General features: G+C 47.7%; 2 protein-coding genes across 9 annotated transcripts in view; one reads left to right on the top strand and one right to left on the bottom strand.

Moving 5' to 3' along the window:
* Nucleotides 1-364: 364 nt before the first annotated feature.
* On the bottom strand, nucleotides 365-21,296 carry Fam187b (family with sequence similarity 187 member B). 3 transcript variants are annotated; one of them, XM_034488499.2, is made up of 2 exons: nucleotides 17,656-18,433; nucleotides 365-4,434 (listed from the first exon to the last, which is right to left on the bottom strand). In XM_034488499.2, exons 1-2 carry the CDS (start codon nucleotides 18,366-18,368, stop codon nucleotides 4,047-4,049), a joined length of 1,101 nt encoding a protein of 366 aa, XP_034344390.1. In that variant the 5' UTR covers nucleotides 18,369-18,433; the 3' UTR covers nucleotides 365-4,046. The 3 variants fall into 3 exon arrangements, with proteins under 3 accessions (XP_034344390.1, XP_076788137.1, XP_034344396.1); XM_076932022.1 differs by lacking the exon at nucleotides 17,656-18,433 and adding an exon at nucleotides 21,168-21,296 and having other exon boundaries at nucleotides 366-4,434; XM_034488505.2 differs by lacking the exon at nucleotides 17,656-18,433 and adding an exon at nucleotides 10,744-11,459 and having other exon boundaries at nucleotides 366-4,434.
* Lsr (lipolysis stimulated lipoprotein receptor) overlaps nucleotides 21,167-22,334 on the top strand; it is a 16,762-nt gene continuing 15,594 nt past the window's right edge. Inside the window, exon 1 of one of the 6 annotated variants that reach the window (XM_034501113.2) lies at nucleotides 21,167-21,530. In XM_034501113.2, coding sequence (XP_034357004.1) covers nucleotides 21,437-21,530 — 94 coding nt within the window. In that variant the 5' untranslated portion in view covers nucleotides 21,167-21,436. The remainder of the gene's footprint in view (nucleotides 21,531-22,334) is intronic. The other 5 variants (XM_034501095.2, XM_034501103.2, XM_076932013.1 and 2 more) reach the window with 5 other exon arrangements.

Below are 22,334 nucleotides of genomic sequence, written 5' to 3'. Positions count from 1 at the left end.
TCTGCTGCATGATTAGCAAGAGAACCCTGGGTTCGTTCTCTCTCCTCTCTCTCTCTCTCTCTCTCTCTCTCTCTCTCTCTCTCTCTCTGTCTCTCTCTGTCTCTCTCCCTCCTCCCCTCCCTCCCTCTCTGTCTCTGTCTGTCTCTCTCTCTCTCTCAGTTTTAGTCTGAAAGTGTCTTGTGTTAACCCTTCTGTACCATAATGAGGTCAGAAATCACCACCCTATCCTATGCTGAGGAGGTAGAGAGCCAGGGAGAACTGGGAGCTTCCCCACTGACTGTTGTAAAATTATTGGTGTGGTGGATAGTCTCCATGTTGTCGGCAGAACTCATTTCTTGCTGTCTATACGACTGAGAGGTCAGGCTGCTTGCTGGCCATCAACTAGAGGCCATGGTGAAGTCCCAGAGGCCACTTACAGTTCCTGTGGTCCATAGCTCTGCAGTTCGTCGTCACACGGTTGATGAGGGAGTTGGCCTTCTTACTGTGACAAAACACCTGAGATCATCAACTTATCAAGAGAGAAGGTTTATTTGTGGCCAACAGTTCCAAAGGCCTGGGTGCAGGGTTGATTGGCTCAGCTGCTTCTGGGCCAGTAGCAAGGCAGTTAGGCAAGGGCACGTGACACAGGAAGTTGCTTACTTCCTAGCAGCTGAGAAGCAAAATAATGGAGAAGCACCAACAGCCTTTCAAAAACAACCCTTTTCCCTCTAAAGGTTCCACCATCTCCCAGTGATGTCATAGGCTGGGTGCCAGGCTTTTCCAGGTGACTGTGGGGGGCATGGATTGAAACCACAGCAGCTGTACATGGCATCAAGCCATCAGACGCTCTGTAAAAGTCTGAGACAGAATTGTGCAGTGCCACATCATCGTGACAATGACAACCTTTGTCAGAAAATCAGAAGCAAGGGGACAGTCAGAAAGACAGTTCAACAGTTATGAACACTAGCTGCTCTTTCAGAGTTCTGATTTCTAGTACCCACATGGCAGATCATAGCTGTCTGTCCTGTAGTCCCATGGAATCCCATAGCCTCTTCTGGTGTGAAGACATCCATGCAGATAAAGCATCTATAAAATAATGCATGCTATAAAGTCAGAAGCTAGGAAGCTACTCTCCTCATTTCTGTAACACAATGCCTGACAAAAAGCAACTTCAGGAAAGATTCAGAAAGACACGGTGGCAGCAGCAGGTGGCAGCTGGTCACATTGCATCTGCTTGTTTTCCCCCTTTCTGTCATCTGGAAACCCAGCCCCTGGAGTGGCAGCCACCCACAGTTAAGAGTTAGGTTTCACCGGAAATCCCTTCACAGACTCACACAGAGGTAAGTCTCCTGGGTGACTCTAAACCCATCAAGTTGACAGCCAAGCTCAACCATCATGTCTAGGGCACCAGGAGATGGGAAGTCACAGAGGTCCCATTGGATACTAAAATCTTCCACTTTGGTTAGGAGCCTGCAGTGCTTTGTAGATGGGCCACTAACTGAATGAAAAGACTTCAGTTGGTTGTCACTGTTCTTTCTCAGGCTACCACAGTGGGGGCTACTGCAGGTGGAGGATACCTGGGGGTTCCTGCTGGGGAGGGTGCTGATGTGTGTGTCGCCATGAACAATAAACTCTTAGAAACCCACAGACTACTGGGGCCAAGCGTGCGACCTTCGTGGAGGACGTCCCTGCAGCTTTTTCCCACACGCGCGCTTGTGTGTGTGTGTGTGTACAGGTATGTGTGCAGATGTTTGTACAGGTGAGTGTGCAGGTGTGTATATACTGGTGTGTGTATACAGTTGTGTGTACAGTTGTGTATATACAGGTGTGTGTGTGCAGAAGTGTATGCACAGATGTGTATATGGGTATATGTGCAGGTGTATGTACAAGCGTGTATATACAGATGTGTGTGTGGTGCATGTGCAGGTATGTGTGTGTACAGGTGTGTGTGCAGGTGTATGTGTACAGGTGTATGTTCCCATGTACATAGAACACAGTGTCCTGTGCCTTCTCTCTCTCTCTCTCTCTCTCTCTCTCTCTCTCTCTCTCTCTCTCTCAAACACACACACACACACACACACACACACACCTTATTCCCTTGAGACAGGGTCTTTCACTGAACCCAAAGTTTGGCAGCCAAAACCCCATACACTCCTGTGTAACTTGAGCCCCAGTTCTGATGTTATAGGCACACAATGGTCACATCTACCTTTTTTTTTAACATAGAACCAAACCAAGTCCTCCCGATCTTACCCACTGAGCCATCTTCCTAGCCCCTGAGATCTCTATTGAGTGACCCATCCATTACCCACCCTTTTTCCAAGCTCAGCGTATGACCCCAGTCCTTAATGTACCTTCTGTGCCTTAATGTCCCCAGCTATAAAACAAGAGGCAGCTGATAGTAACAACTGACTAGCGGTGGCTTGCGGGGACATGATGTTTATGGAAAAGTTTATGTTTTGGCACATGAAGAGGGCCAAAAGTGTTGACTATTTTTATCATTGTTATTCTCAGCTTCTGATTCCCCAGCCAGTCCCAACTGACTCTCAAGAACCTTCTCTCATTCTGCAGGAACCTTTGAGTCTGTGGTGTGTCACGTGAAGCCTTTGGTGTGTGATACATGGAGGGAGCATTACCCTGTTTTCCTGGGCCTACATTCTGCCCTGGGAGCCCTTCTTGTGTGCTCTGTCAAGACTTCACCATGCAAATTTAGGGCAATGAGTCTTAAAAGGCATTAATATTTCATAGCTCTTGTGTTCTGCTAAACCCTGTGTGTGGTTTCTGGGAACAGCCAGGCCCAGCCGTTCCCGCTGATCAGCTGAGCTGGGCCCAGCATCTTGTCCCAGAGCGATACTGGAGGCTCTTCCCTCACAAGAATCTGGAACGATAACATGTGTCTAAGCTATGGGGATGGTGTGTGTGTGTGTGTGTGTGTGTGTGTGTGTGTGTGTGTGTGTGTGGTTGTCTGTGACATAGTAGAGGAAGATGCCCTGGAGGACAAGCAGGGAAAAGCAGCAGGGATCCAGTGCAGGCCGAGAAGGAAGGAGGTGATGCTCGGAGATGCCCATGTGTGTCCTCCATCTTGTCCCTGGAAGAGAGGGCTGAATGCTGAGGACACAATATACAATGGAGACACCTGTTGTGATGCTACTAATATCCCTGTTCAGTTGACAGTTTGGGAGGAGAAAGGAAGACCTGGACTCAGGAAGCTTGGGAAGTTCCATGATTCACAAGACCCTCCCCGCAGCTGCACAAACAGCGATCATTCTCTGGGGAAGAGCAGACTTTTCAGTGAAGCCGTCTACAAGTTGCACAGAAAGTCTAAGGAAGCAGCTTTCATGCGTGATCTCATGACATCATCCTATGCGTGATCTCATGACATCATCCTTGCTGGACCTTTGGGTGATACAGCTGCTTTAGACTCACCCTTGCTCATGTAAGCACCCCCCATCCTTCTGTTTGTTTGTTTGTTTGTTTGTTTGTTTGTTTTTCGAGACAGGGTTTCTCTGTGTAGCCCTGGCTATCCTGGAACTCACTCTGTAGACCAGGCTGGCCTCGAACTCAGAAATCCGCCTGCCTCTGCCTCCCAAGTGCTGGGATTAAAGGCGTGCGCCACCACTGCCTGGCTCCCCCCATCCTTCTGTAAGGAACCCCAATAAACTCACTAGTTCACCAAACCAGTTTTATGTAGTCATTTCTTTAGTCTGCCATTAGTATCTGATCTGGGATAAATATAGATGGTTGTTTACACCTCCCCAGAGAAAGTCACACCACATACCCTGAGAAGGTTCTGTCCTTCCCCTTTCTCTTTCTGAAGGACCCAAGAATTCCAAATCTCCAATGACTAGACAGACTTGCCTCAGTTTTCCTATCTGTACAGTGGGGGTAATCAATAGATTAGCCGAGTAGGACACAGAACAAGGAGTGAAGTGGCCACTGGATTTCGATCCAGGTCTGTGTTAGCTCACACACCTCCAGGACCTCATGTGATGCTGCCTATGGATGACTAGAGCTGAGGATGGGACAGTGGAGAGATACCAGGTCCTCTTGGCTACAGAAGGCTCAGTTTATTTCACCAGGAGGACCTGATTCCTCTTCTTGCCACAGATAGGACGGAAGACCACTTTACAGAGAAGCCCTCCAATGGCCAGTACAGAGACAATAAGCAGCATCAACTTCAGCCCCCTGAGAACGGAGTCTGCCTTGCCTGGCTGGATCCTGGACTGCCAAGGCTCCTGGGCTTTGGATTGTCTCTCAGCCTCCAGCAGATACACAGCGGGTGTGGGGTTGAACTGGGCTATGAGTTCCTGCTCCACAAAACATCTATAAGTGGCTGGCTGGAAGATCTTCAGATGCTGGCCACCGCTGTGCAGGTCCATGATGGTGCTGATCTCCTGGCCAGAGAGCTGGTTCTGCCATGTCAGAGAGCTGTCATTGGCTTCCCAGTGGACTGGCCTGCATGGGAGGAACATAGGGTCAAAGTTCAGGGTCCTGGAGAGAACAGCTTCATGTTCCCTCCACGGAACACTATAAAAGTTAACAGTGAGCTGCTCAGGAAGAACGGCCTGGGAAGCGTCTACACCTCGACCTCTGACTGGCTGGGTGGCCTGAGCCAAGGACACTAGTTTCTTGAATAACCCTCCTAAACATCACAATTCGTCCACAAGGCCCAGGCTAGCTAGACCTAGGTCTTGAGCTGGAATGGTGACCACCCAAAATCTATGCATTTCCCAGAATCTCAGAATGAAACCTTATTTTGAAACTGGGTCTTTGTCAATGTGTTGCAATGACATCATATTGGGGGTGGGGGGGGGTAGATTGACCTTGAGGTCTAATATGTCCGGTGACCTTTTAGAGCCAAGGCAGATAAAGATACCCGGGATGAAAGCCAAGAAAAGATGGAAAGGAGATGAGCAATGAAGCTTCCAGGCCAGGAATGTCAAAGAGCCTCTGGTTCTCACAGAAGCTAGAAAAAAATCAGGAAAGGATGCTAGCCAGCATCTGAGAGTGTGAGAAGGATTAGCCGCTGCTCCCTACCCAACCCCCGACAGCTTGCTTCTGACTTCCAGGCTCCAGAGTAGTGAGGAAATAGAATTATTCATTATTAATATTATTATTATTGTTGTTGTTGTTGTTGTTATCATATCATTATTTGGTTTTGAGACAAGGTCTTATTATGTAGCCTTGGCTAGCCTGGAACTCACAGGGATCCACTTGCCTCTACCTCCCAGTGCTGGGATTAAAGGCGTGCACCACCACCGCCCGGCCAGTTCTATTATCTTAAGCTGTAGTACTTTGTGCTGGTAAGTGAATACAACTCATGGTCATTGAATTTCTCATTTCAGGGCCAGCATATCTAGGAAAACAAATTAAGGAAGCCAGGAAGTGGAGAGGAATGGGAAGGAGGTAGAGACAACTCCATCTCTCTTGGGCACACCCCATTGACCTACTTCCTACAGCTCAGTCCCCAATTTTTCTACCATCTATACATTAGTGCCATTCAATTATGACTCTGTCAAGGAATTAATCTTAGGACCCGTTCACTTCCCCAAGACCTGTCAGTTAGTAACCAAGCCGGCAACACATGGGCTCTTGGCAGGGGGAACCTTCATAGCTAAATAGTAACAATTCATATTCAACCCTCAACAATTCATGCTCATCCTAAAGCCAAGTGTGTCCATTTAATCCATACCTGAGAGTCCCCAACAGTTACGTGTGTTCATGTATGTGTGCATGTATGCATACAATTGTGCACGTACATGCATACATGTGTATACATGAATGTGAGGCCAGGGGTCCATGTCTGGTATCTTCTTCAATCACTGTTTACCTTTATTTTCTTTTAAGGCTTCATTCATTCATTCATTCATCCATCCATAATTTTTATGTGTTTGAGCGTTTTGTCTCTGTCTATGTGTATGCACCACACGTGTGCCTGGTTTGCCAGATCATTAGATCCTCTGGAACTGGAGTTATAGACAGTTCTGAATAGCTACATGGGCGCTGAGAACTGAACCTGGGTCTTATGAAAAACCACAAGTGCTCTTTAACTGCTGGGCCATCGTGTGTGTGTGTGTGTGTGTGTGTGTGTGTGTGTGTGTGTGTGTACACATGCCGAGTGCAGGCAGCAATCGCCTGTGCGTGTCTGTGTGTGCACGTAGCTGAAGAGCAAGGTCCCTCTGGAGCTGGAGTGACAGGTAGTGGTGAGCCACCAGACATGGCTGCTCAGGGTCAGACTCAGGTCTGACAGAATAGTAAGCACTCTTTACCACTGAACAATTCCTCCAGCTCCTCAACCTTTATTTCTTGAGATAGAGTCTCTCCAAAATTCTGCTAGGCTGGCTAGCCAGTGAGCTTCAAGGATCCCACCTTGAAGCTGCCACACCCACTTCCAGAGCCATTGTTGCACATGTATGCTCTCAGGCCTGGTGGGTGTTGGGGATCTGATCTCAAACCCCCATGCTTGCCCAGCAGGCATGTTATGGATAGTGTGGCCCCAATATGGAGCTTTCAGACAGCAAGGCTGAGGGTAAGGGAGCCAACAGAGGCCAATTGTTGAGGGCTGTTAGTGCAGCAGCAGCAGCAGCAGCAGCAGCAGCAGCAGCAGCAGCAGCAGCAGCAGGGGCAAAAGAAAAACTTACTCTGCTAAGACTTCCCTCCCCAATATAACTGACAGCCAGAGGCAGGAGCAGACAACCTGAGTGTGTCATCCCTGGGACACAGACAATTTTCCACACCTCTGTAGAGACCAAAACCAGAGCAGACCTGACTTGGAACTTTTAGCAATTTTAGCTAGGTCCAGAGTTCTTCCTTCTCCAATCAGGTCTGACAACTCTACCTTGATTAGTCTTATTTCCACATTATTTGCATATGTACACTCAGACCCAGCCAGTGCCCTGGTACCTGTCTGAAATCAGCCTCTCTGAAGTTTTACCAACAGCATGGCTGCAGGAGTCAACAGAAGAGAGAGAGAGAGAGAGAGAGAGAGAGAGAGAGAGAGAGAGAGAGAATATTGTCTCTCCAAGACTCCTGGGAGCACACGAGCTCACTTCAAGATTGGCAGTGGCTGCAGGCAGAGGGACTGTTGCCTACCTCAGCTTCCAAGACCCCCAGACTCTGTTGAATTTCTGCCTTCAGTGGCTTCCCATCCTCCAAGATCCACTACTTCTGAGACCAACAGTGCCATGCTTTGAGACCTGCTGCTACAGAGACCTGCAAGTGCTCTTAACCTCTTATGGGCTCCTCTGACCTTGCTGGATGTTTCTTCTGACCATGTCTGTCTACATTCTGACACTGACAGAGAACACCACAGTTAGACTCAATTATTCTTGAACCACAAACTCCATAAAGCCAGGTCTTCCTTCCCACTCTGGTCTCTCTAACCTGAACCTCTGTTTTACTCCAAGTACCTTCCTCCAGATCCTTGAGAATCTTAAGGGCCCAGAGAAGTCAGCTACACTTCTTGTGTGAGCAACCCAGCTTTGGTGGTTTTAGGACTTGAGCTCCACAGAATGTGTATCTCTCCAGCACTGACAGTTGTGATGCTATTTCTCAACCTCTGCATTATGGGGCCATCACACACTCAGAGATCCTCTGGTACTGGCTACCATGGCTCAGATCAATGGTTTCTGTAGAATTCAGACCATCTTTATCTTCCAATTGCCTTCCCATGGTGGATGGTTGTGTGTGTGTGTGAAGCCTGAATTGCTTGTGTGAGCACAACTTTTTAAGAAAATGTCTCTCCGCAGTTACTGCCTTGTGTGTGGTCACACCGCTGGGACTTGTTTTGGTCTCTTATGCCAGCATTGTTAAGGGCGTGCTGAGGAGAGGACCTACAGAGGACAAGGGGAAGGCCTTTGGGACTTGTGGGTATCACCTCACTGTTGGGCTCTTACTCTTCAGAGGTACATAACATCTGTCTACACTCAACCTCAAAACAAGTTTGCAGAGAATCACCAGAAACCCTTCCTCCTGCTTATCCTGTAGTGACACCCTCTCTCAGTCCTCTGATCTACACCTTGAGGAGTCAGAATCCAGTGGGTGATAAAAAATATTGGTGGCTAAAGACTCAAGTGAGGGAGAAGGAACACCTCATGCGCACCTTGGTCTTGGGGGAAGATGATGTTTTTAAGCCTTATCTAATTAGGGTTTTGATCAGCCTGAAGAGATGGCTCAGTAGGTAAGAACACTGGCTGTTCTTCCACAGGACCTGGGTTTGGTTCCCAACATCCACATGGCAGCTCACAAACATTTGTAACTCCAGTTCTAAGGGATCCAGTGCCTTCTCTGTCCTTCTTAGGCAGTACAAACACACACACGGTGGTGCACATACATATATGTACATACATGCAGACAAAATACTCATACATATCAGATAAAAACAAATCTTTTAAAAGAAAAGGTATAACAGCCTATTGGGAAATCACTGTGGCCTAACAGTTTCCCGCATTTCAGTGATATCTACTCTTGCTCTCTACAGAAGGGGGTGTCAGGCTTGGAGAGATGGTTCAATGGTTAAGAACACTAGGTGCTCTTTCAGAGGACTGAAATTAGATTCCCAGCACCCACATGGCAACTCAAAACCATCTATAACTCCAGTTCCAGGAGACCTGACACTCTTCTGGTTCCCAAGGGCACACCCATACACACACACACACACACACAGTGCACATACATAGGTGCAGACAAAACAACATACAAGAAAAGACGTCTTTTAAAAAAAAATCCAGACGCGTTTTCTGGGATTCTATTAACTTGAGCCTGCTACTAATCATTCTCGAATACAAAGGAGGTGTGACCACTGACAGATGGGGAGGATATGATCTGTGAGGGAGAAGCCGAGTCTCTGTGCATCCTTCTTCAGCCCAAAGTAGCTTTCCGTCCCCCTCCTTTTGGAGAAAGGATCTCACTATGTAGCCCCAGCTGGCCTGGAACTGGCTATGTAGATCAGGATGGCCTCAAACTGAACAATCTGCCTGGCTGTGCATCCCCAGCGATGGGACTGGACATGTGTACCACTATGCTGACTCAGCTTGCAATCCCTTCTGATCAGCCCTTTGGTGTAACACTGTACTCTGACACAGTACACACACACACACACATTAAGTATTGCTACTAATTCTGGATATTTAAATATCACAAAAGTACATTAATAACAACAAAAATGTTTCTTCTTGTCACCTAGGGCATATTTTAACATCATTTTATAGAATCCGTGACTTTTATAGAATTCGTGTTGACTACAATGACTTTATTTGTTCTAATAAAATGCTTAATAGTCTTAGCACTTTTTTCCTTTTCATGTGTTTGTATGTGGTGTTTTCACGTCTGTGTCTTAAGTATTCACCTATGTGCAGATGCATGCACGTACGTGTTTGTGTGTGTGCCCAAAATTGATATCAGAAATCTTTTTCAACTTTTCTCCTGCTTTGTTCATTGAAGCAGGGTCTCTCAGTAAAACCCAGAATTCATTGATAGAAGAACTCTCTTTAGCCAGGGATAAGCAGGCTACTACCTTTCTCCAAGGACTCCCTGTCTCCACTTTCCATGGCTTAAAGAACAGGAGAGCCACCACATCCACACAACATTCATTTGGATTCGAAAGATTCGGACTCCTGTCTTACAGATTACACAGAGAATGCTTTAACTGTTGAGATATCTTCCCACTCTCAGTTTTGACCACCTTAAAAAAAATGTAAAACTTGTGAAGCATAGGTAGGAGATCTCTGTGAGTCTGAGGCTAGTCTAGCCTATATTAGTTCCAGGATAGCCAGGGCAACATAGTGAGACCCTGTCTCAAAAAGAAAGCAAACCAACCAACTAAACAAACAAATAAAACAAACTGTCCACTTTGGGGACCAGAGAGATGATTCAGTGGTTAAGAACACTTCTGCTCTTGCAGAGGGCTCAAGTTTGGTTCTTAGCACTCATGTCAGGGGGCTCAGTATTGCCTAATTCAAGCTCCAGAGAATCCAACCTCTGCAGCTAATTCAGTTAATGTACACATAACCACAAGCATACAGACACATACATGCAATTAAAAAGAATCGGAAATGATATTAAATTTAAAATACTCACATTGCTTTCAATACATTCACCATGCTAGCTCACAAACCTCTTAACTCTCCTCGCTCTTAGACACATTACATCTAACCACAAACTACTTCATAAGTAATGTTCCATTTAAAATGCTTTTAACAGAGAGTAATCCTACAGATTCCTTTATGTGAATATTACAAGCTGGGCTAAACTACCAGAGTAAAGCAGAAAAGCAGGACTGAACTGGAAGCCCTCAGTGAGGCAACAGGAGCCTTGACAGAAGCCTGCCCTTTGTTCAGACCAGCACCCTGCATGTGTCGACCAGCACCCTGCGTGGTGTCAACCATATTCACATTCCAGAGAAAATTTCACTGATCTATTTGGAAAGCCACATTGCCAGTGAGCAGCAGGGTTTCCTGAGTCTTTGAAGAATCTTATCATTTCAAACAATAAATAGAGGAAATTAGTAAGCGTGAGACTCTTAAGAAAGCAAAGCAAAACAAAAAACCAAAAAAAAAAACTCTCTTCCCATAGAATCAGTGGTTTTCTGGACACGCATTCTTGCTGTATGTTTCAGATTAAAGAGATGTGTCAGTATCTTTGCCTTCATCATGGCTTTCAACAGACTGACCTACTAAGAAGCCCCTGCTGGCCTGGCACAGATTCACCATGAGGAACCCTGGGGGCGAGGGGCCAGGGGCAGAGCTGGCGTAAAGGTCCCGTCACCTGTAGATAGATGCAAAGGGACAGGTGAGCCATGCAGATTTGGACTCCTCCATGAACCTGAAGTTATCGAAGATGATGTAATCTCCACCCGTCAGATGGCCTTGGCATGTCACATGACAGATTTCCACCTGCATCTCAGGCCTTACTCGGGCGTAAAACACATTCGTGCCTCCCAGGTAGAGCCCACAGGGTACAGGCTCCTCCAAGGGCTCCTTGATGTAGCAGTAACCCAGGCGTTTGCGCTCTCCCAGTGTCTCGCAGTTACTGCATCTCTGCCAAGGTTCCCACTGGGTATACACCACCTCTCTGTGGCCCAGGTTCAGTGTCTCGTTCCTTAGGGGCTTCTGGTTCAGGTTTTTATGTGTGGCATGCAGCCTAGTGATATCTTGAAAATCAATCTTGTAACTGGTCACTTGAGTTCCATTCTTGTCCTGGCATTGGTAGAGGCCCGTGTTGGAGGGTGATGGGTTTTGGATATGGAGACCACCTTCTGGTCTCTTTCTTATATTGGAAACACTAGATAGGTCAATGGGCTTCCCATCTCCGTTGGGCCCAGAGAATAACCAGTGTGTATCGGAGACAGCGCATTCCAAGAGAACATCATTGTTGGAGAGGAGGGCCAGGAAACAAGCCTTGGCCTCAGGACAGCTGACAGGAATGTGGGGCCCCAACACTGGGAGAGCAAAGCTGAGCAGTATCCACAGGATGGTAAGCATGGTGGACTGGGAAGATGACTGTGCACTGGCCACCAGCCTGCATATTGTGAGGTCACTCATGAACTCAAGCCTTTCAATCTTTGGCAGTGAGGTGAACCGAGAGGCTACGAGGCCACCAACTCCCTTTGTGACAAGTTGAAATATAATTTGCCTAGTCTGGCCTTTCTCCTCACTTGCTATGCCAAGAGGGGAGTTTCAGGCCCAGGCACATGTGAACAGATTAAAGAAACAACTGTTTCTACCTGTGAAGACTGTGTCCCAGACACAGCCTCACTGAGTAACCCTGGCTGGCCTGGAACTCATTGTTTAGCCCAGGCTGGCCTTGAACTCACAGAGATCTGCCTGGCTCTGCGTCCTGATGGTGGGATTAAAGGTATGTGTCACGACACTCTACTTTTAAAAATCATCTTATTTGTGTGTGTGTGTGTGTGTGTGTGCGTGTAAGAGAGAGAGAGGGAGACAGAGAAAGAGATATATACACAGAGGGGGAAGCGGGGGAGGGAGGGAGTGGAGAGAGAGAGAGAGAGAGAGAGAGAGAGAATGTGTCCTGTGTGTGTACAGGACCTGGAGAGCAGAAAAGGATATCAGACCCTGGAATCTGATACAGTTATGAACCTCCATGTGGGTGCTGGGAGCCAAACTCAAGTCCTCTGGAAAAGCAGTCAGTGCTCTTTGCACTGAGCCATCTTTTCAGCCCCAATCCTGGGAGGTCTTTTTGCTTTTTTTTTTTTTTTTTTTTTTTTTTTTTTTTATGTGTATAGGTGTTTTACCTATACCTATGTCTGTATACCACATGTGTGCCTTAGGAAGCCAAAAGAGGGCATTGCATTTCCTGGAGTCACAGAACCAAACACAGGACCTCTAGAAAAGCAGCCAGTGCTCTTAACCATTGAGCCATCTCTCTCTGACACACTTTTAAAAAAGATGTATTCATTTAATATACAATGTTCTGTTTGTACATATGCCTGCATACCAAAAGAGGGCACAAGATCTCATTATAAATGGTTATGAGCCACCATGTGGGTGCTGGGAATTGAACTCAGGACCTCTGGGAAAGCAACTGGTACTCTTAACCTCTGAGCCATCTCTCCAGCCCAACATACTCTTACATCTTAACCCTGTGGATAGAGCAGGGACCAAATTCTTGCTGTCATGGTTCTGACTTCCTATATCTCTCTTCTCACCCCACTCATGTTAACTTCTGCCCTGTTTTCCAGAGCATCCCAGCCAAGCAGAGGCAGGCCTGCTTCAGGACCTTCACAGAGATTGGTCCCTAGCTCTTCCTCCAAGATATCTGCAAAATGCATCTTAAAGCCTGCTCGCAGTTTCTCCCACCCTGCAATCCTTTCTTAAACATCTTCTCAGACTGGCCTACATCAGTGTCACCTATCAACCGTGGGGTGACCCAGACATGATTTCCTTCAGAGTCACTCATTCACAGGTGTTTGATGACTATCAAGGATCAGCCATCCCTTGAAAAAAGAAGCAAGGCACCTGCCACCTTTGCAACACATGAAGTCACACACCACCATCTCTGTCATCCGTGGCAGTGACATTTTAGGCTGATGAATGTGGACTAACCACTCCTAAGGGAAACAGGGCCTGGTCATTCTCATGGCCTCAGCTGGACCATACAGAACCATGCTTTTATGGAGATTTTTTTAAGCTATCTGATTTTTCTTTTATTTGTTTACTTTGGATTTTGTCGTTTTTATATATATTCTTATTATTAATCTTATACTTATTTATATGTATGTGTTGTATGACAAAACTTTTCCTAGGGAGTCACCATATATACTTATGTCCCCTCATCCCAGATAGGGAACACACAACCAAAGGGCAGATGCCACCAAGCTGCTTGCTTAGGATTGGGGTAACTTACAGGAGCTGAAACAGCTCAAAGGCAGCTGCATCACCAAACCCCACCCCAGTATGGGTGACAGGACACAAAGCTGGGAGCCTGGCAGACCTGGCAGGTTGGAAGGTGTTCTTTCCATGTGCCTCAGTTGGCCTAAACCCCTTCCAGCTGCTCAGCTCGTTTCTGTTTCCTCCAGGCAGCTGATCCAGTCTCAGAATTTTCTTTGCAGCTCTTATTATTTACTCTGGAAGGAAGGGATCTAGTGAATCTGGTCAGCTTCAGGGACTTCCTAAACTATTTTGAGTTGTTCAGCTTCCTACTTAAGGAGCTTCCCTGCAGGATGGAATGTTTCAATCTGGGAAGAAACTGTTACACAGTTTCCTGTTGTATATGTATGCCTGCACAAACATGTGTATGATTCCAGGCACACATATGGTGACTATGTGGATGGAGGTCAGAGAACAACTTGTCAAAGACATTTCTCTTTCTCCACTATATTCTCTCTAGGGATCAAAGTGAAGTCACTGGATTTGGTGGCAAATGCTTTTACCCAGGGAACCATCTGGAAGATATTGTTTTGTTTTTTGAGACAGAGTCTCACTGTATAGGCCTAACTGGCCTGGAACTCTCTGTGTAGACCAGGCTGGCCTCAAAGTCACAGAGTTGCACTTGCCTCTGCATTCCAAGTGCTGGGATTAATTTAAAATAATTTAAAAGGAGATATTAGTACTGCTCCTAATGACATAAAAAGATAATGGAACTAGGAATGGTGGTATGTGTCTATAATTTCAATACTTAGGAGCAAAAGCAAGAAGATCCTGAGTTCAAAGCAAGTCTGGGTTACATAATGAATACAGAGGGCTGGGGATAGCTTAGTGGAAGAATGTTCTCCTAGAATGCATAAAGCTTTGAGCTCTATAACCACAGAAAAGAAAGCAAAAAACAAAAACATACTATAGCTATATACAGGCGCCTTTTCTATTCTATATACAGGTGTCAGTTTCTATTGCTGTGAAGAGACACCATGGCCACAGCAACTCTTATGAAGGAAAGTACCTAACTGAGGCTTCTTAGTTTCACAAGATGCCATTGTCATCATGGCAGGAAGCATGTCGGAATGTAGGCGAACATGGTGCAGGAGAAGGAGCTGATCCACCAGCAGCAAGAAGAGAGAGAAACTCTAGGCTTGGCACAGGGCTTTTGAGAACCCCAAAGCCCATCCCTGCCAGTGATACCCTTCCTCCAACAAGGCTATACCTCCTAGGCCTTCCAAATAATGCCACTGCCTGGGGACCAAGCATTCAAATGTATGAGCCTATGGAGGGCCATTCTCATTCAAACCACCACGGTAGGCTAAAGCCAAAACCTTCTTGATACTTTGATGGAATGGATAAATTCATGGGGGAAAAAATTCAACGACACTCTCACAAGACAGAAAACTTATTTATAACTAAAGAAATTAACTTGGTAATTTAAAATTTACACACACACACACACACACACACACACACACGAGAGAGAGAGAGAGAGAGAGAGAGAGAGAGAGAGAGAGAGAGAGAGAGCGCTGGGGAAATAGCTAAGAGTTCTACATCCAGATCCACAGTTAGAGACAACATGTCACAACTAGCTGCTCTCTGCTTCCTGCTCCAAGATGTGAGGTGAGGAGACCCCGCTACCATGGAGCCTACCCCACACCATATCTTCTCTTCCATGACAGACTGTATCCCCACATGCTACTGCAATGTGACCAGCAAGCCTCCAGCTTCTGCCAACCTGCCCTTATTGCCTGCTACCATGTCTTCCCACCACAATCAACAGCGACCCTCTAGAACTCAAGTGTGGACTTTGAAAGCTCAGGACCCCCAAGACCAAGTTCTCAGCACAAAGATTTATTTGGCCCAGAAAGACAGGTCAGGGAATAAGAGACAAAGACAGGAGACAGAGGACAAGGGCAGCAGGGGAGGGAAACGAGAGCAGGCAGGGGCATCTGTCCCCCAGTGGGACAAAGGACTGCCTCTGGTTAGAGAAGAGACAGACATGGCACATTTAATTAATTAATTGGCAGTTTATAAAGGTACAAGAGGAAACCCCTGTTAGGATGAGGTGTTTAATTTTAATTGGGCATATTAATTATGTGAGCGAAAGGGGACTTTTGATTGCTGGACTTCAGTACTTTGATAGCTGGACCTTGGTAGCCTCTGGAGAAGGAAGTGGCCACATATGGGAAGAGACCTTGGTGGCCAGCTTTATAAATGTCATCTAACAGGTTTTAGCAAGGCAGGGAAGAGAAAAGCAAGGCCTGCCGGAGCCATGCTCGTCACACTCAAGCCGGCCAGAATCCCTTCATACTTGGCCTCTAGAATCAAACTGTGTCTGTTACTTTTCTGTGACCAAGGCAACTTACAGAATGAAGAGTTTATTTGGGCTTAGGGTCCCAGGGGACTAGCAATCTATCATGGAGAGGAGGCATAGCAGCCAGCAGCAGGCAGGGCTGTGAGAGCAGGAAACAGAGATCAGATTTTCTGCCCCATTCCAAAGCAGATAGTGAACTGGGAGTGGCAGGAAGCCTTAAACTCTAAGCCTGCCTCCAGCGAGGCACTTCCTCCAGCAAGACTGCCTCTCCCTGTAACTTGTTCAAACAGCGCCACCAACTGGAACCAAGTGTTTAAACACCTAAGCCTGTTGGGGATATTCTCATTCAACCACACTAGAATGAAAATAAGGAAACACAAAAGCCACTGAAAAACGCCCACTGGAAAGTGGGGAGGGACCAGCCTAAGTAGCTATATACAGTCAACATTTTCATTATAAAGGAACCATTTAGGATGTGGTTCTCAACCTGTTGGTCCTAACCATCGAAAAACACATCATTTCCAATGGTCTTAGGAATTGAGACACCACTCAGTAGCAAAATTTTTAAAAAAAATGCTACAGTTATAAAGTAGCAATGAAAATAATGTTATGGTTGAGGAGGTCACAACATGAAGAACTGTATTAAAGGGTCACAACATTAGGCAAGTTGAGAGCCACTAATTTAGGGGCTAGAGAGGTAACTAGGCCATCCAGAGCATTAGCTGCTCTTCCAGAGGACCCAAGTTCGATTCCCAACACCTGCAGGAAGGATCACAAACTTTGTAACTCCCGGTCCAGGCAACGCACTGCCCTCTTGTGGTCTCTGTGAGCATTGCACACATGGTGCATAGACATAACATGCAGGTAAAACACCTTTACGCATAAAAGACAAGTATATAAATCTTAAATAAAAAATAAAATAACGACCGGGCAGTGGTGGCGCACGCCTTTAATCCCATCACTTGGGAGGCAGAGGCAGGCGGATTTCTGAGTTCAAGGCCAGCCTGGTCTACAGAGTGAGTTCCAGGACAGCCAGGGATACACAGAGAAACCCTGTCTCAAAAAACCAAAAATAAATAAATAAATAAATAAATAAATAAATAAATAAAATAACTGTGATTCTTATGAGAATTAAAAGGAACAATTAAAAAGAATTAAAATATCATCCACAGTTATAAAAACCAAGAACATTCAGCAGGGAACATCTGACGAGCTGTCTTCCAGAAAGTTTTCTAAGTCTAGGTTTGGGGGCTGTTTTTAGTTTGTTTTGTTTTGCTAGTTTGTTTGGTTTGGGCTTCATTCTTTACACAGGGTCTCACTGCATGGCAGATTTGTCTACATTTTTGCCAATGGTTTTTGCATGCAATACCTACAACTGTTGCTATGTTTTGCCCAATAATTATTATGTCCTATCATGACCCTTTGCCGTGACAGTCAGAGAAACAAACAAACACATGCCAGGCGTGGTGGCACACACTCTTAATCCCAGCATCCAGACAGAGGCAGAAGATCTCTTCTGAGTCCAAGGTCAGCCTGGTATATACAGCAAGTTCCAGGCCAGCCAAGGCTACATAATAAGACCCTGTCTCAAAAAAATAGAAAGAAGGGGGGGAAGTCTAAGACACCATGCCCTGGTGCAAGGACAGAGAAACAAACCATATCCTTCAGAATCCAGCAGCAGGACCTCACATCAGTGTTTACATCAGCTGAGCCTGGGCCTGAGTCTCGGGCTCCAGGCTGCCTGTGTGGGCTGGAAATAGGTCTTTCTCTGCATCATTTGCTCAGATCCCAGCTCAGACGCTATTTCTGGTTGTGGAAATATCTAAGCAAATCGATCCCTCTAGACTCTGACCATGAAGGCTCCTGGGTTGGGGGGAAGAGCTTGCTTGTCTACTAACAGAAACCCCTAGCACCAGATAGCCTGGGAGACTGGGCTTGGGTGAGGGCCTAAAGAAGAGCTGTTAGCATCCTGCCCCTGTTCATTACCTGTAGATGGAAGCCAAGGGACACTTGAGTGGAGCAAGGTTGTTGGGTTTGTCCAGCTGATATGTGTCAAAGACGAAATACGGCTGGTTGGTTTCCGTAGCGGTATCACAGGGCACCTGGCAGGCTTGTACCTGGAGTTCAGGTCGCAGGCGGTCATTGCTCACCTTTTCCTCTCTCAGGTAGAGCCAACAAGGCATGGGCTTTTCTAGGGGCTCCTCCACATAGCAGTAGCCTAGACGTTTGCGCTCACCAGGCTTTTGGCAACGGTTACAATCTTGCCAAGGATCCCAGCGGGTAAAAACAAGTACCTTGCCTCCTAGGTTCATGCTCTCATTTCCCATGGGCTTCTGGTCCAGGTCTTTGTGTGTGATGTGCAACAGAGCTATGTCCTGGAAGTCAATCTCATATTCTACTACACGGGCCTTGTGATCGTCCAGGCAGCGGTAGAGCCCTGTCTGGGAAGGCTTAGGGTTGGACAACTGCAGGTCGCTCCCAGGCAGTACCTTCACATCAGCCCTGGAGTTGATCAGGGACAGTTTGTCCTCTAAAGATGAAGAAAAATACCAAAGTGCTTTGGGGTAGTTACACTGCAGGATCACGTCATTGCCCGAGAGCAGGGCATACTGACACACATTCTTGTAGGGACATCTGATTAATTTCTGGGCCCACAGCATGGGAAGAGAAAGACCAACTAGCCACTGAGTGGCCAGCATGGCTGACTAAACTACACAAGGAACTTCAGAACCTTCTTGGGTACTGTGACGTCACCCACAGAACTTGGGCACCACCAACCCTGTGAACTGTGATTCAACGAGTTTCCAGACATATACATCAAATATAATAACTTGAGCTGGAGAGATGGCCCAGTTGAGAGCACAGGTTCCTTTTCCCAGGGACCTGGGATTGACTCCCAGCACCCATACGGCAGTAATTCCAATCCCAGAGGATCTGACACCCTCTTCCGCTTCTGTGGACACCAGCCACACATGTAATGCACAGACCTACATGCAGGCAAACTGATGACTATAAAATAAAAACTGAATTATATGTATGCGTGTGTTATCTATATAACATACATGTCCCCAGGAAGTAGATAGAACTATTCACCCTCCACACATCCACTACAGGAAGACAGTGATGTGATCTGATGCAAGACATTCCCTGTACTTCACACTTTTGGCTCCCAGATGGTGGTGCTAATTTTGCTGGTACTGAAAAACTTAATGTTGACCTCACCGAACAAGAGTGGGACCCAGTTAGTAGGACTACGGCAGTGTCCTTAGGTCTCTATTGTCCCTATCCTCTTCCTGTCTGTCTCTCTGTGTCCTGGCCTCCATGAAGCAAGCAATGAACTTGGTTCTGTGCCTCTCCAACCATGCAATGCAAGTCCCAGATGATGCAGCCCGCCAGCCGTGAAACCTTTGAAACCATGAGCCAAAAAGATTTAAACAAACTGAAACCACCCGTTTCTCATCGGCATCTGTCACAGAGATGGGAAGTACTTGACATGGGAATGTGACAAGGGCTTCATGTCCACTGGAAGGGGGAAGGAGAGGTGCTGGTCTCTACTGTTTCTCAAGTCCAGCAGGAAGCCATGACAAGGGCCTCCTCTCCTGGAGTTTGTAAAGACTTCAGTCAACAAATCCACTCTTTGGTGTCGGTGGGATGTACTGACTGGGACAGCCTAGATTCCATCATCTAAGAAGCCCATTCTGGAATCTTAGCTTCGAAACCCCGTTCTTTTCTCACACTTACGCCCAGCAATGACTAGTGGGGAGTGCTCCTCCTCAAGTGCCCCACAGATGCCATCTGAAACAAGACCATTTGCTCTGTCAGGGGCGAGGGGACTATTAAATGTTCTGGCTTGGGAGGGGGAACCTTCTTCACTTTTGCTTATATGCCACTCACCATAATTTACAGGTTAGCCCCACCTAACTGCAGAAGGGCCGGGAAACGGACGGATGGAATATTTACTAAGCAATGTTGTCTTCAGGACGGGATAAGATAGATGGTGAAAATCTGATTAGTAAACTATCAGACGACAGCAAATGGTTTGAAGGGAGGAAAGTGGGTGAGAGAAGTTGGGGATAAACCTGCCCTGGGGTATATACTGAGACTCTACTCTCAGACTCCTACGTGGAAGACGTATCTTTGGAGACAGGGTAAAAATGTTGAGTCCAAGTGGGGTGATTAGGGTGGGTTCTTATCCAACTCAGATCCTTTCTTCCTTTCTTTCCTATGTTGGAGATGATGACTAAGTTTTGGGTATCGATAACATATTGATAATAATGACATCTACAAAATACAAAGTGGCACATGCCACTGGTTTAGGATCACAAGCGGTAAAAATGATGGTGGTGGTGATTCCTCTATTTTTAAACCATGATTTTTAAGCCACTCTGGAACAGGGTGAAATTTTATGAGACGCCTTTGCCTTTGAAAGCGGCCCTAAGGGAAATGGTAGCAGGTGTCCGCAGCAGGAAGGGAATTCTGGTAGCTAAACCAGCCATCTGTGAAAGTCTGATTCAGGACCAGCCAGGCCAGTATGGCTGAAGTCAACTAAGAGACGTTGGTTGGGAAAGGTCAATCAGGCCAATATACTTTGAATTTTGCTTGGGAGGGACTACAACGAAGTTCTGAGCGGAAGAATGTGACCTGACATCCTTTTATAAAACAGAAAAATGGTAGGAAAAATGTCTCCCAGGTTGCGTTTCCCGTCACCGCCACCAGGGAGCAGCAGTGTTGCGCTGAGAAGGACAAGAGCTACTGGCAGCGCCTGGTGTGCAGGTGACGGCCTGAGAACCTTTGAACCGAAACTGGTCTGTTAGTCTCCAGTCTTGGCTCAGCGCCTTTAAGCATCAGAACTTCCGGAAGCCTGACCAAGAGCGAGGGCTACCCGAGGGGGAGGTGGAAAAGGAACCACAAGTTAGGAAATGAGGGAACTAAGGAAACTGCCGAAGTAAAGCTGCAACTTTTTAAAAGGTGCTGTCCCCACAAGCGTCCCCTAGGGGGCCAGAGCATCTCTTCTAGTATGATCTCATTGATTCCTCGAATCATTCAAATGGGAAGCCCAGAAAGACCGCAGCACCTCCCCCACCAGGACGAGAGTGGGAAGGCAGGCAGCGTCACCGACATTCCCCTGCCAGCCGGGACCTGGCTCAGCCTGGCACCTCCCTGCAGGGCACACCTAGGCGGGTCCATCGGCGCCCGGGACAGGGGTGTGGACCAGCAGCGAACAGGTGCACAGAAGGGCCCGGCCCCTCTCGGCAGGTGGAGCACGCCCAGAGGGTCTCTGTCCTCAGGTTGTTCAGTCCTTTCAACTTTGGCCAGAGCAGCAGGTGGCTGCACAGGTCCCTATAGTGCAGGCGCCCTCCTGGCAAAGCGGTCACTTGGTTCAGGCCCTGGAGGCAGGAGCGCACCTGAGTCAGCCCACTTCCGGGGAGGGAGGCCCGCAAGGCCCGCCCCCGCTGCCCACCCCCAAGCCCAGCCCCGGGGCTCCCACCCTTGTGTACCTGGGCGGTTCCATTCCCGGGAGTGCGCAGGGGGTAGAGTGACCCAGAGAGCCACCGCGCACCGGATCAGTTGTCCCGGAGAAGCCGAAGGCGTGAGCTTCGTCCAAGTTCTTTTCGTAGTTTAGAACTCCTCCAGTGCGGGGAAAATGGACTTGGAATAGGGGCCTGGCGCAGCACGTACCCTTCTCGGCTTTGGTGCTCGCCGCGCCCCCTACTCTCCGGATACTTGGGAGGGGACGCGCGGGCACCGTCGCTGCTGGACGGCCGCGATGGCGCCGGCGGCCAGCGCGTGTTCTGGAGCGCCTGGCTCCCGCCTGGCCACCGTGGTCTCCGTGTGTCTCTTCCTCATCATTTACTGCTCAGGTAAGGATTGGGGTCCCCAGTGCTGTGGGACAGCGGAAGGGCGCTACAGGAGGTGGATGGAGGGCTGTGGTCCTCACCGCCCCTGGAGGACCCGGAACGAAGTGGCGGAGAGTCGGGGATGATGGTTGGTGCGGGAGTGCAGATTCAAGATCTCCAGAGCCCTCCTGGTTGAGGAGACCCCTGTGTGCCGGAGGAAGGGACTTTCTTGTGGCGCCCAGCCCGCTCCTCCGCCTTTGTTGGAGATAACAGGAAGTGAAAACTCTGGGGATCCTAAGCCCGAGCGCTGTGTGGAGAAGGGGACCCTTTGTGGGCAGGAGCAAGGGCCTCCTGATAGTGAGATAGGTCAGCCACTGGGATTTTGGACGCACCCCAAGATTTCTAAGTGTTGGGCTAACGGGGAGAGGTCATTCGAGGGCTGGATCAGGTGAAGAGTTGGAGAAACAGTGCCCTGGCTTGGAGTGGGTGTGGAATTGGGGACTCTCCACCCCACCCACCTCCGGGGTATCTGTAGGGTGGACTTTTGAACTTAAATCGCCTTCCGCCTAGACCGTTGGATGTTGGCTTGGGTCGTGCATTTTGGTTTGGATGTACATTTTGAAGTCTCTGGGTAGGAGGATGTGCACAGAATATTTCAGGGACCTAGCCCGTATGGCCACATACTTATCACTTTTCAGCCCCGTAGGTGTATAAAATGGACATGATTATCCGATGTGCCTCACCAGCCTAGGGGATTAAGGAACAATACACTAGGTGCTCTGAAGAGACAGTATATACTGTCTAAGTGGTGTGGCTCGCCGCTTTGCC

The sequence above is a fragment of the Arvicanthis niloticus genome, chromosome 1 (assembly GCF_011762505.2).
Source record: "Arvicanthis niloticus isolate mArvNil1 chromosome 1, mArvNil1.pat.X, whole genome shotgun sequence".
Lineage (NCBI taxonomy): Eukaryota > Metazoa > Chordata > Mammalia > Rodentia > Muridae > Arvicanthis > Arvicanthis niloticus.
The sequence above is the reverse complement of the archived record's forward strand: the minus strand, read 5'-3'. Positions and strand labels throughout refer to the sequence as shown.